Source organism: Salvelinus sp. IW2-2015, linkage group LG13, assembly GCF_002910315.2.
Source record: "Salvelinus sp. IW2-2015 linkage group LG13, ASM291031v2, whole genome shotgun sequence".
NCBI lineage: Eukaryota > Metazoa > Chordata > Actinopteri > Salmoniformes > Salmonidae > Salvelinus > Salvelinus sp. IW2-2015.
The window spans coordinates 46,727,217-46,741,262 of NC_036853.1; the positions used below are offsets into that span (position 1 = coordinate 46,727,217).

The window sequence follows — 14,046 nt, forward strand, 5'->3', positions numbered from 1 at the left end:
GGTAGGAGACCCTCCTGGCGGTAGTCTATCAGCAAGTTTGTCTTCTCCTTCAGGATCTCATCTAATGCCTGGTGACTTGGTTCATAGAAAGCCTGGACCTGGGTATAGCCTTCCTCAGCTGCCTCATGGTTACCCCACGAATACACAYGGTCAGGATGGGAGTTACCTGGCCTATAACACAGCACACAATCCCAACAACAGCTAGAGTTCAAGGAGGGAGCTCAAAGACTCAGGTGGCTCCTGCTTCTGCCTCCTCTGGGGTCATTGGGTCACAACGTGGGAGGCCGAGTATTAGCAAGGACGCTGACAAGCTGTACACCTGCCCGTGTGGGAAGTGCTTTGCTAAGTCGAAATATGTGAASCAGCATCAGACCGGTCACACCAAGAAGAGGTCCTTCAAGTGAAAACTGTTACAAGAGTTTCTCCTTCCTCCTGAGTAACCTTATCAGGCGTAGGAGTCCACAAAGGGGAGAAATCGTAGCAGTGTGGCTTAAGTTTTACGCAGGGGATATCTGGGAACCATTCTTTAGTTTTATAGTTATCATGTGAAGTGATCTGGGGTAAGAGGGTTTTTGTGATGACTAAAGCCCTCAGTTGAGCATCTGGGTGTGCTCACATTRTCACATYATAGACTTGTTGTTTGGAGTGCTGGCATAGCTGAAACACTGTCATTGACAAGTAACACTATATTCCCCTCTGGTTTTGCCTATGTTCTATTCGTAACAAATATAATGTCCCTCTTCTTTAACACCTTAATAACCCATTATTTTTAGGCCATTTATTGTACTTTTTCTAAGCAAGTCAGSTCTGAGCTTGAAAGATACTGATCATGAATAGGTTTGATGTGTAATCAAAGATGCTGGACAAACTCACTTAGGCAGTTTGCCATTGAAGAAAATGGTTGCTACTGTCTACTTAACTGGCTACTGGCTCCCATCGATACCAATGCGATAGCATCTGGGTCTGGCCTACTTCATTGACTTACATTGAAAAAGAAACAATGAGGGAGTGGGATGGTTGTCTAGAAGGGGCACAGCTTTTGTCAAAATGTACWTTCGTAGCAGGTTTAGGAGAACTTATGCAGAAAGTTAGGATAATTAACYTAGCAGGTTAGAAGAATTAGGTTACGTTTAGGAAAAGGGTTAGCTGTATCCCACCTAGACATGACTGAGTCGGATGTCTGTTTTCTCTTCCATCTCTGGTGTAATGTAACAAAGATGATCTATTATATTGGCAAGATAGGCAAGTGACCACTTTAACAATAGAAATACATGTCCTCAAAGATGGAAGGCAGCCAGGAGGAGGCGAGATCAGGTGGGACTATTCCAGCCAATGAGAGGAAAGATACGCTCGTGAACAACATGCCATAGAGCTAGATAGAGGACTCCTCTTTGTATCTGTGACAGTCTGACCAGCGCTATCTCCATTTTAAAGAAGTAAATGTCTTTATTAGCTGATTGCTCCCAACCCAGTTGATTACTTTAAAATGGTGAAAGCCCTCAATGGCAATGTTCATGGTAAAACCGGTTATATCCATSAGTGCTCTATCTCTATGACAACAGGCACAACTCTGATATAAAGWWWTTTTTTTCAAAGTTGTCTAAATGCCACGTGCGTCTACTTATATCAGTGCATTCATAACAACCTAACCGTCCTAAACATTACTTCTATTCGATCAGATAGATCAAATAAGTCTCACGTAGCACATTAGAAATTACATTGTTGTTGACCAAGTTCGACTGATTGACCACCATACAAAAATTCCTCACTTCATGGGCTTATTTTCGTGGACAGATTTTGGGTGGAGTAAAACCTCTCGCTTCGCCTCGTCCTCTCTGAARGAAATAAGCAGTACCGTGGTTCTTATGCTGCGTTCAAAACAACTGGGAACCCCGATTTTAGCGCGTTCAAAACAACTGYGACATCGYAAAATACGAGCCCGACTGGTAAAATTATTRGAACGGTCATCCAACTCCGAATTCCAAKTCGGGAACTCAGCCCACTTTCTCAAGCTCCGACTTTCCTACCTGAAAATCACTGACGTCATGATTTGACCACGTATTTTTCCGAGATCCCAGTTGGGTTGAACCCGAGATAAGAACAGCGCACATACACGTCTTATTTAGTCACGCCCTCTAAGCTATGACGCCACCCAATAACATCCRTTCTCTTCAGTATTAACGGTAGTAAATAATGACCAAGAACAATTTCCATGTTAGCGGTTTTATTGTTGTTATTTAGACCTTTATTAAACACCATGGAACTGAAGATATGATTCATTMAACTGCACAGCATCACATGCTTACCCCATGTAGTCTTTAATTCGCGTTGGAGACAGGACTGATACACGTTATACGCTAGCTAGCTGCTAACGTTAGCTAACAATGGCTAACTTTATGGTTTTTCACACTCAAATAGCCTCCATCATGGAGATGCTAGCGAATTCAGCCGTGGCAGATATATGTAAACTCATAGACGACGACTATGCAGTTTTTCGTTTGGAAATAACTCAAAGCCAGAAAGAAAACAGGGCATTGCAGAGGAAACTGCATATACTGGAAATTAATGTGGCACGGGAGCGTGCAGAGAAGACAACGCAGGAGCGCGTGCTCGCCAGTCGTCCCAGTAGTGTCCTCGACSGATACAGAGGAATGGCAAGAGGTACATTTTGCAGGGAGCTGTCTCCGTTCCCCTGAAATTACTATAATCACACTCAARTTAAAYAATGCGATGCATGGAACATAATCAATGAATAAATAGTATACCAAGAAGTTATGATAAGTGATAGCTTACATCCTTGTCAATTGTAGACAGAAGGTTTCCATCCAATTAGCGACAGYTTTTCATGCAAATATTCAAAAATACGCATAAAGAAAATATGCGCATTTCCCCAAAACTATCTTGTTTGCATTCAGTTGTTATGCGAGTCATAGGTCTACCATATATAAAAAACAAAAAAAACAATGACGCTGTGATGGAAAAATGACGTGTRGGTACAATACAATTCCATAAATGCCAACAGATAATTTGTTCGTTTGACATGGTSGGATCTTTTTGTGCGGTAAAGTTAATTATGCGCAGATATTTATATAATAACCATCATATGCAAGTAAACTTGGAGTCACGCAAGGATATGGTGTGGTTCTCCCACTAGAACTCAGGAAACCATGCAGTTTATTAGGCTACAGATMAAATAAATTCACTGGGTGGTGAAAGTGCACGGTGATGAGCTTGATGCTGCTTTACAATAAATATCGAGGGTCGATGCTTGACTGCGGTTTGACAAATACAAATATTCTCGCACTATATCTGTGTTGGCTAGAGCACACGTACSAAGACCAGAGTAGGCAAATGTACTATTTAAAGCAAAAGTGACAAAACTATCGAGTTGAAAATGTAAACATATTGAACGTTAGATTTCTATTCAGTACATGAAAACTTAACTTGTGAAAAAGTACATTGTGTGCACTTATTACGCACAGATTATTATCCACGAAGTTCCACCAAGTTCATTTGGTGGAAACATTCCACTGGTGGGAAAATACACATTTTCTTTTTGCGGACTCCAGAATATTCGCATGAAAATCTTAAACCAATTGGATGGAGATTTAGCTTCTGTTATGTATCCACCAAACTGACTTCTTGCTGATAAAAATCAGTGCATGATGYTATGGTACACACAAAATGTACTTGCATTAAATAGCAAATGTGCCTACTCTTGGCGGGTGCAGCCCAGGGTTTCCCAAACTCGGTCCGGGGGCCCTGTGGGTGTATGTTTAGTTTTTTTGCCCTAGTGCTAAACGGCTGATTCGAATTATCAAAGCTTGATGATGAGTTGGGTATTTAAATCAGCTGTGTAGTGCTAGGGACCTTGGTGAGGACGGTGAGGACGACGAGCACGCAGATGAGCTTCCCTGAGATGGTTTCTGACAGTTTGTGCAGAAACGATCCCGCAGGTGAAGAAGGCCCTGGGCTGGTGTGGTTACACATGGTCTTCAGTTGTGAGGCTGGTTGGACATACTGCCAAATTCTCTAAAATAACYTTGGAGARGGGTTATGGTAGAGAAATMAACATTAAATTCTCTGGCAACAGCTCTGGTGGACATTCCTGCAGTCAGRATGCCAATTGCTGTTTCCATTACAGCTGTCGTTATTTCTTTTTATATGGTATGACAGGGATCATCAACTAGATTCAGCCACAGACCGATTTTTTTCTTTTCTTGAGCGGATGGTCAGGGGGCCGGAAAATAATTACAAYTAATTTGTAGACTGCAAATGAACCACAAGAAGCACAAACAGATATAATGTTTGACTTAAACATAATCATTTTAAACCTGGCTTACYTATGTATACGATCGCCTGTCTCTCTATTCTTCATGGGAATACTTGGGAACAGAMTTCTTCAATTAAAATAAATTGGAACTGATTTCCTTGTGTTTTTAGTCTTATGTCTAACAATGGGGGGGGGGTGCTCAGAAAACTTTAAGGGCCACATACCCACRCGCGGGCCAAATTTGGCCCGCTAGCCACCAGTTGAGGAACCTTGCGMTATGACTTTACTTGTATGAAAACTGTGGATGGAAACGTGGTTAATGTCGATAGTGTACAATATAGAGTTGAGCATTGACAGTACCTAACTTAACCACCCCTTTCCCCCAATTACTCTSTTAGGTGAAGGACATCTCACAGGAGGCCACAGGACCTTTGCAAAGCCAGCAGGACACAACACGTGGAGAGATGACCAACCCATAGCAATAGATGAGGGGAGTGGAACCTCAACCCAGCATGATATCGTGATAGAGGTTAGTGTCATAGTGTGACTTAAAAAATTACAGTACATCAAATGTGGCGAATTTATTTCAGGAAGTCTCCCCTCAACTATCCATTAGCTTACATGTACATCCTAAGTTATCTGCCATAGGGGAGCTTGTAAGACTTCCATACGACATTGTTATCCAATTCTATTTATGTACCGGAATAACCTAATTTCTTCTTGTGTCAGTCTGCAGAGGCTGCGGGTCCTGGGGTTCTGCAGGAGAGGCCTGAAGGAGAGGAGGACCCAAGACACAGAAGAGARATCCAGARTGGAGAGTCTGGAGCGCCCCCTGAAGCCATGGAAGACCTCATCTCCGCCGCACCCCTTCCCAGGACCCAACACAGCATCACAGAGGTCAGTGGAATGCCGAACGCTGTRCTCAAGTCAGAGACTGAATTMAATTGTAACACAGGCTCTTACACACAGCATCTGAGAGACTGGGTCTGGGGAGACTGGGCTGTCCTCCTGCTCCCAGCTCAGAGTATTTACCGGTATTTCACCAGAGCCAGAGAAAGGTTTATTCTCTTGGTGATGGTGACGCGTTAGACACTGGCGTTGATGATCTGTCTTGTTCTTACACTGCAGAGATGGAAATMTAAAAACTGTGGGATTATAAGATCAAGGTGTCAGAAACAATAGGACTACTACAGTCAGAGCCCGAGATACAGCAGACCACAAAAACTGAAATTTACACCAATTACTGTCGCCCCCCCCCAAACAAAATCTGATCTTTTACCTAATGYTGGTGCTCTAAACATTCGCAAATTCCCATTGGAACACAGTCATTTTGAAAGTGAATGGCTTGCACAAAATGCCATACCTTAATTTCTCGTTTTACAGGAATGACATAGTGCATTCGGAAAATATTCAGACTCCTTGACTTTTTCTACATTTTGTTACGTTACAGCCTTATTATGAAATGTATTAAATTGTTTTTTTCCCCTTCATCAATCTACACACAATACCCCATAATGACATCAAAATACCCCATAATGACAAAACAAAAACAGGTTGTTAGAAACCTTTTGCAAAAAATTTGCAAAAAATAAACAAATAAATGAAATTGATATCACATTTACATAAGTATTCAGACTCTTTATTCAGTGCTTTGCTGAAGCACCTTTGGCAGCGATTACAGCCTCGAGTCTTCTTGGGTATGACACTACAAGCTTGGCACACATGTATTTGAGGAGTTTCTCCCATTCTTCTCTGAAGATCCTCTCAAGCTCTGTCAGGTTGGATGGGGAGCGTTGCTGCACAGCTATTTTCAGGTCTCTGCAGAGATGTTCGATCGGGTTCAAGTCCAGGCTCTGGCTGGGCCACTCAAGGATATTCAGGGACTTGTCCCGAAGCCACTCCTACGTTGTCTTGGCTGCGTGTTTAGGGTCGTTGTTCTGTTGGAAGGTGAACCTTCGCCCCAGTCTGAGGTCCTGAGCTCTCTGGAGCAGGTTTTCCTCAAGGATCTCTCTGTACTTTGCTCCGTTCATCTTTGCCTCGATCCTGACTAGTCTCCCAGTCTCTGCCGCTGAAAAACATCCCCACAGCATGCTGCCACCACCATGCTTCACCATAGGGATGGTGCCAGGTTTCCTCCAGACATGACAATTGTCATCCAGGCCAAATAATTTAATCTTGGTTTTATCAGACCAGAGAATCTTGTTTCTCATGGTCTGAGAATCCTTTAGGTGCCTTTTGGGAAAACTCCAAGCGGGCTGTCATGTGCCTTTTTACTGAGGAGTGGCTTCCGATCCGATCTGTGCTTCGACACAATCCTGTCTCGGAGCTCTACAGATAATTCCTTTGACCTCATGGCTTGGTTTTTGCTCTGACATGCACTGTCAACTGTGGGACCTTATATAGACAGGTGTGCCTTTCTAAATCATGTCCAATGAATTGAATTTACCACAGGTGGACTCCAATCAAGTTGTAGAAACATCTCAAGGATGATCAATGGAAACAGGATGCACCTGAGCTCAATTTCGAGTCTAATAGCAAAGGGTCTGAATACTTATGTAAATAAGGTATTTCTGTTTTTTTTTTTATTATACTTTTGCAAAAATCACATGATGTCACTGTGCCAAAATGGCTGAACATATTTTCAAGCCTGACATCTTAAAATGACCTTAGCAATCAGGCTTTTATGTTATGGTGTAAACAAATAAAATAAGCCACAGACCGATGAAGAAACTTCAAACCTCTTTTCCTATTGTAAACGATGAGCAAGCTAAACGGAGCATGTGGAGGATGCATACAAGGTAATGTAGATGGTGAAGGACATGCATTGCTTTACAATGACCATCAGGGTGTACCATTTCCATTCATACTAAATGTTTACACTTTTGGTAACTTGAGCCATACTGCATACTCTATGAATATGTCCATAGCGCATGATTTTTATTTTTTTATTTTTTTATTTTACCGTTATTTTACCAGGTAAGTTGACTGAGAACACATTCTCATTTGCAGCAACGACCTGGGGAATAGTTACAGGGGAGAGGAGGGGGATGAATGAGCCAATTATACACTTAAGGACTTTATGGGGGGAGATTCTTATGCTATTGCCAGCAGTAAGATTTGAGTTAGATTTCCAAAAAGACAATGCCTGTAGCTTTCAAAAGATATGTCACTTTCTATTTTCGGATAAAAATACATTTTTGACCCCCACACTCACCGGGCCCTGTACAGGCCCCAAAACAATCGCTCAGAGTTTAACAGGTTTAAAATGAATCACTAATAAGATGAAATAAATAAAAATATTCAGAAATGACTTTGTTAAAGCAACAATATAACTATGGCTTTAAAATGATGGTGAAAGCGTGAAGAAATGTTGGGGTTAAGTGGGTTAAAATCTTCCTAGAAGTCTTTATTCATATTAAAAATCAGATTTGTAGAATTTTTCATGTGGTCTATATTAAATATAATTTAATATAACGGCCCCATGTGGTCTATATTTAAAAGGCATTTAATATAATGGCCTTTTAAAATGTAATATTTGTGCACAATTTCTACTTAAAAGGGATGCCAAAGGCACTCATTTCGTGGAATGACCCATATCACCAATAAACATTTAGTAAATATACCTACACATACCCACACACTAACAAACACCTACTGTACACGGCAAAATAGTTTAGTCAGGTTTGTCTGATGATGACTGTTGACTTATCATAGCTGACATGTTTTTGCCCACAACATCATATTTATCTCCACCACGATGGGTTTAACAACAATGAAGTCATAATGTAACTATAGTATAGGATTCAAACTGAGTGGGGATGGGTTAACACTCCATGTTTAAGGGCCTCCCGGGTGGGGCAGGGGTCTAAGTAGCTGTGTGTGTCACTAGAGATTCTGGGTTCAAGTCCAGGCTCTGTCGCAGCCGTCCGCGACCGGGAGACCCATGGGGRGGCGCACAATTGGCCCAGCGTCGTCCGTGTTAGGGGAGGGTTTGGCCAGCAGGGATGTCCTTGMCCCATCGTGCACTAGCGACTCCTGTGGCGGGCCGGGCGCAGTGCACGCTGACCAGGTCGCCAGGTATACGGTGTTTCCTCTGACACATTGGTGCGGCTGGCTTCCGAGTTGGATGGGCATTGTGTCAAGAAGCAGTGCGGCTAGGTTGGGTTGTGTTTCTGAGGACGCATGGCTCTCGACCTTCACCTCTCCCGAGTCCGTACYGGAGTTGCAGCGATGAGACAAGACTGTAACTACCAATTGGATACCACAAAATTGGGGAGAAAAAKGGGGTAAAATAAAATATGTTGAAAGTGTGTTTTATTATCTATGTGTATGTACGTACCTGAGGGAGTGTATGTCTGTGTAATCTGTTCCAGGAGGAGGAGGGTCCAGAGTTGCTGTTGGTGAAGGAGGAGGGGTGTGAGGAGGGTCTGGGGAACCCRGAGGGGACCATGGTCATGGAGGACAACCAGACTACACCTCCTCCTGAACCCACAGAGGAACCAGTTGAGCAGAACAGGACCACACACAGTCTCACTGAGGTAAGCCAACTGTAAACTACTGTCTGTATGGTATTAGGTCAGGGCCCGTATCCACAAAGCCTCTCAGAGTAGGATTGCTGATCTAGGATCAGTTTTGCCTTTTAGATCATAATGAATAAGACTATGTAGACCAGTGGCGGTCAGTGCCCCGCTGACTCTCTTTCTCTCTTGCTTCTCCTTAATTTTTGAAGAAATTAATTTGTTGAAAACCATTAAGCTATTGTCTTTCTCTCTCTTTGAGTCAACTACTCACCACATTTTATGCACTGCAGTGCTAGCTAGCAGTATCTTATGCTTTCAGTTCTAGATTCTCTGATCCTTTGATTGGGTGGATAACATGTCAGTTCATGCTGCAAGAGCTCTGATAGGTTGGAGGACGTCCTCRGGAAGTTGTCATAATTACTGTGTAAGTCTATGGAAGGGGGTGGGAACCAAGGGCCTCCTAATTTTTGTATTGAAGTCAATGTACCAAGAGGAGGACCGACGCTAGCTGTCCTCCGGCTACATCATGGTGCTACCCTACAGAGTGCTGTTGAGGCTACTGTAGACCTTCATTGCAAAACAGTGTGTTTGAATGAATTATTTGGTAACGTGAATATATTTAGTATTGTTTTATCTAAAAAGGATAACTTTTTWAATGTTTTACCATTTTTATTTTTATGAAATTCACTGAGCAGGATGGTCCTCCCCTTCCTCCTCAAATTAGCCTCCACTGATGTAGACAGGTGGGCACCTGATCCTCGATCAGCACTTCTACTCTGAGACTCTTTGTGGATACTGCCCCTGGTCTTGATAAATTATGTCTTAKGTGTGGGACCATGCCTTTCAATTATCAAACCATTAGAGTGTTAAGTAATCAAATCAACTAACAKGTTTGCAGTGTCAACTCAACTAACATATTTTCATAGTAGTCATAGCAATCCCTCATTGCCCAATCAGAAGATGCTTCATAGCAGGGTGCTCATATCAGATTTCTTAATCCAACATCKTCTCACTCTGTATCTCTTACAGTCAGTAGACATGGAGGATGGGAAGCCTGATCTGCTGCTGGTCAAAGAGGAGACAACAGAGGACGGACCAGAGAGCATTGATCTGCTGAGTGGACTAAAGATGGGGGAGCAAGGTAAGGGAGAAATACACATAGCTTAGATACAGTAATAGATCTTCAGGGGGAATAGTGATACACCTGGATACACATCATTTATTTCTTAATTTTATTAATTCATAAAATTAAATCAATACAACTTATGTTTACATTAAAACAAAGAATGTATGAACTTGACCAGGTAATTGACCAAWAAAATGTAGAACTCCATATGTAGAATTCTCTCTGCCATGTTTGTAAAGTATTTTGTAACCTCTTCCTGCAGGTGGTTGGCTGGAGGCTAACAGAGGAGACTGGGTGGCCATCTTAGATTCCCAGACCCAGACGGGTGCAGCCAAGGGCCCAGGGGACGACATCACTGAGCAGGCCAGGACCAGAGGCGACATAGTGGAGGTCAGTGGATAGGATAGCATCCTCAACTCTGGGCTGGGGAACAACACTGTTAACCACAACCAGAAGCATACAGTCGAACACAAAATAACAACTGAACTTAGTCTACATGACAACAGACTGGCTAAGAGCAGGGCAAGGTGTAGATTTCGACCGCTGGGATGGGGAGGTGCCAGTATGCCGCGAGAGAGAACAGACACAGACTCGGCTAGCGATGCTCCGTCCTGCTCCTATAGTTGTGATTCAGAGAGACGGATGGTGCCTCAGGTTAACCCCCTAACAGGTGCTGCCTTCAGCCTGCCTTCTATAGGATCTATCAWCTGGAACATGGACCCTGCAACAACACTTCCTGACTTTCGCCCTCCACACACTCCTAATAAACCAGACCTCAGACAATGCTAGTGCATTGTCTGTGCTTCATCTACTCTGCCAGTGTTTTAGATGTAGTAGGGAACTGGTTAAGGTCAACTGAGGAAAGAATGAGTATGATAAGGCAGAGTAGATGATATGGTGATGGTTGGTGTGATGATGTAAAAATGCTTCACTGACGAAAATTGAGAACCTTGTCCTGTTTGATGCAGGTGTTTTAATTAGGAAATTATAGTGCTTTAATTCATGTCTACTTTCCATGAAGATGTGTGTAATGCAATGGTACCAGATTTACACAAAAAGTAAACCATAATGTTACCATAATGACTTATTCTACTTGTCACGTGTCATTTTGTGCAATAAAACTACTGTACTTCACATTATGTGAGTGTATGAACATTTTGTTAAAATTAAATACAACATTGACTCTGTGCTGACTGACTTGGTTATTTTGTATCATTGCAGAGACTGTTTCCTTTATGTCAGTCGAACCAAAACATTATACTTAATTCTTGAATCAGCACATAGGGACAATTTTTATAATAAACTCCAATGGCTCAATATTGTTAGGTACTTAAATCACAGTGTTAGAGATGGGCTTGACTGTGGTTAACATTTTATAATATTGTGTACAGCAAAAACGTTTGTGTATAAAACATTATGCTTTTCTCTTCAATTTTTGCTTACAGCCTGCAGTCCATGAGGACAGACTGATATCCAGTGTTGCTGGTGGGAGAGACTGGACCTCTGAAGCAGCTGGTCACAAACCCTGGCCCCGGATCAGAACCATGGATCAGGAGCCGTCGCTCCAACCAGGACCCAACCACGAGGGACGGAGACTCCACCACCACACAGAACACAATCAGTGGACAGGTGGACTGAACAACCTCAGTCCTGGTGGTCATCAGAGAGACAGAGGCTCCAGTCAGGGATCCAGTCTGCAGCCCAGACCCTTCTCTTCACAGTCTCAGTGCAGGGATGAAGCAGGGCCTGGGGCTGATAGAGATAGACCCTCCTGTTCTTATGATACAAACACCACAGTATCCATGATGAATAGAGCAGGTCACCCTGGGCTGCAGCCTTCATGGAGAGTGGTGGGAGACCCCCCTGGTGGTAGTCTTTCAGGAAGTCTGTCTTCTCCTTCAGAATCTCATCTACTGCCTGGTGAATGGGTTCATAGAAGACCTYGACCTGGGTCTAGCCTTCCTCAGTTACCTCATGGTTACCCCACCAATACAGACAAGGTCAGGATGGGCGTTCACCACAAGAGGTACTTAGCCTATAACACAGCACACAATCCCAACAACACCCAAACAATGAATAGAGGTCAAGGAGGGAGCTCAAAGACTAACCACCTGAGGGTGGTGGCTCCTGCTTCTACCTCCTCTGACGTCATTGGGTCACAACATGGGAAGTCGAGCATTAGGACGGACTCCGACAAGCCGTATGCCTGCCCCACGTGTGGGAAGCGCTTCACTGAGGCGACTTATGTGAAGAGGCACCAGACTGTTCACACCAAGGAGAGGCCCTTCAAGTGCAAACTATGTTACAAGAGCTTCTCCTTCCTGAGTAACCTTATCAGACATAGGAGTATTCACAACGGGGAGAAATCATAGCAGTGTGGCTTYAGATGTACACAGGGGATATCTGTGAACTATTCTTTAGCTGACAATTATAGTTATCATGTGAAGTGATCTGGGGTAAGAGGMTTTTTTGGTGATTACTAAATCCTTCAGTTGAGCATCTGGGTGTGCTCACATTCTCAGATGATAGACTTGTTGTTTGGTGTGCTGGCATAGCCAAAATACTGTCATTGAAGTGTAACTATATTCCCCCTATGAATTTATCTTTGTCTATGTTCTATTCATAACAAATATAATGTCCCTCTTCTTTATAACACCCACTCCCCCAAAACATTTGACATAATCAGGTGGTACCTATTCCTTTATGTACTATAAATAGGTGATCAAATCTGTTAATAAATAAAAATTAATGTTGTCCTTTTGATATGTTGACTTTATATTTTCTTGTTTATCATTTAGAATTAAAGTGGTCTTAGTTTCATTGGCTTCCTTCGAAGTTAGAACCTATAGGTTTCCYTCCTTTCCACAGATTGGGATCTAGCTAGCCCTTATTTTTAGGTAATTTAGGGTAATTTTTCTAAAGTCTTCTCTGAGCTTGAAAGATAGTGATCATGAATAGAATGTTTGATGTGTAATTTAATAGGCAGAACCATATTTCAAAGAACAGCATGGGAGGTGTGATGACGCGAAAACTCAAGAATGGTGCTAAATTCAGACCTTCATCTCCGGAGTACACAATCTTGTCTTTAGGTCTTCTTGCTCTCTTGAGGATCTCAAAATGGAATCGGTGGGCAGTGGTGATGTAGACCAGGATGAAGTGGACCTACCTCCGGTGACAGGTGTGGTAGAGACTTCCAATATTTGCCCTGTGAATCCTACCAGTGGGAGTGAGATTTTTGGAAAGAGTCGATTCCTGCTTTTTGTCCGACCTATACATTGTGTCAAGCTGGGTAAAGGACAAACAGGAAAGATTACATCTGTGAACGTTTCAAGAAGTGGAATTGTTTTGATTTTTTCTTGCATCCCCCGCCCAGAGGAAGCGGGTGCTTCGCTGGTCGGGGCTCAACCTGTGTCATGCTTTGCTCTCCGGAACAGGGCACCGCTCATAGGGGTGATCAGTGGGGTAGTGTTGAGTGTAGAGGTGGATCAAATGAAAAATAATATTCCTGGTGTTTGTGACGCCTGCCGTTTGGTGAGACGTACTGTAGACCCGGTGGCAATGGTGAGACTGAGAATACCCTGTCTGTCTTGTTGAGCTTTGACACGGAGTTTCTACCTGATAAGGTCAGGCTAGGTTATATTTGCTATTCTGTGAGGGCCTATGTTCCGAGCCCGCTACGGTGCTTTAGGTGCTAAAGATTCAGACATGTTGCAGCAAGGTGTAGAAGGGAGATCCCACAATGTGAGAAATGTGTAGGAGGGAATAGTCCAAAGGAGTGTACAGTTGGGATAGAGAAAGCATTGTGTCAACTGTGCCCATGCAGCTGGGGATCCGAAGTGCCCTCAGAGACAAATTGAAGATCATCTCAAGCTAAGCTAATTTTTTTAAATATTGTAAAATAAAAATCTACCGTTTGGCACGTCTCTTGTGATGCAGTTCACAGCAGCACTGACGGGTGTGTTGACCTGACAACTGCGTTGGCGTTTTGAACGACCCTTTTGTTCCATGCTGGCTGAAGACCTAGCTAGCAGTAACTCGCTAACACCAGGCACAGCCAAAAAGGTAAACATAGAAGTATCTTTGCCGTAGATGTGGTGTAAACTTTTAATTATATTTGCTGACACCCT

The 14,046-nt window shown here is 43.0% G+C and overlaps 1 protein-coding gene across 1 annotated transcript; it reads left to right on the plus strand.

The window, feature by feature from the left end:
- The first annotated feature begins 2,156 nt into the window (after positions 1–2,156).
- On the plus strand, positions 2,157–12,684 carry LOC139028582 (uncharacterized). Its single transcript, XM_070446382.1, has 7 exons — positions 2,157–2,661; positions 4,672–4,802; positions 5,003–5,170; positions 8,647–8,811; positions 9,823–9,934; positions 10,182–10,309; positions 11,365–12,684. The coding sequence occupies exons 1-7, from the start codon at positions 2,385–2,387 to the stop codon at positions 12,289–12,291; spliced, it is 1,908 nt and encodes a 635-aa protein (XP_070302483.1). The 5' UTR covers positions 2,157–2,384; the 3' UTR covers positions 12,292–12,684.
- The last annotated feature ends 1,362 nt before the right edge of the window (positions 12,685–14,046 follow it).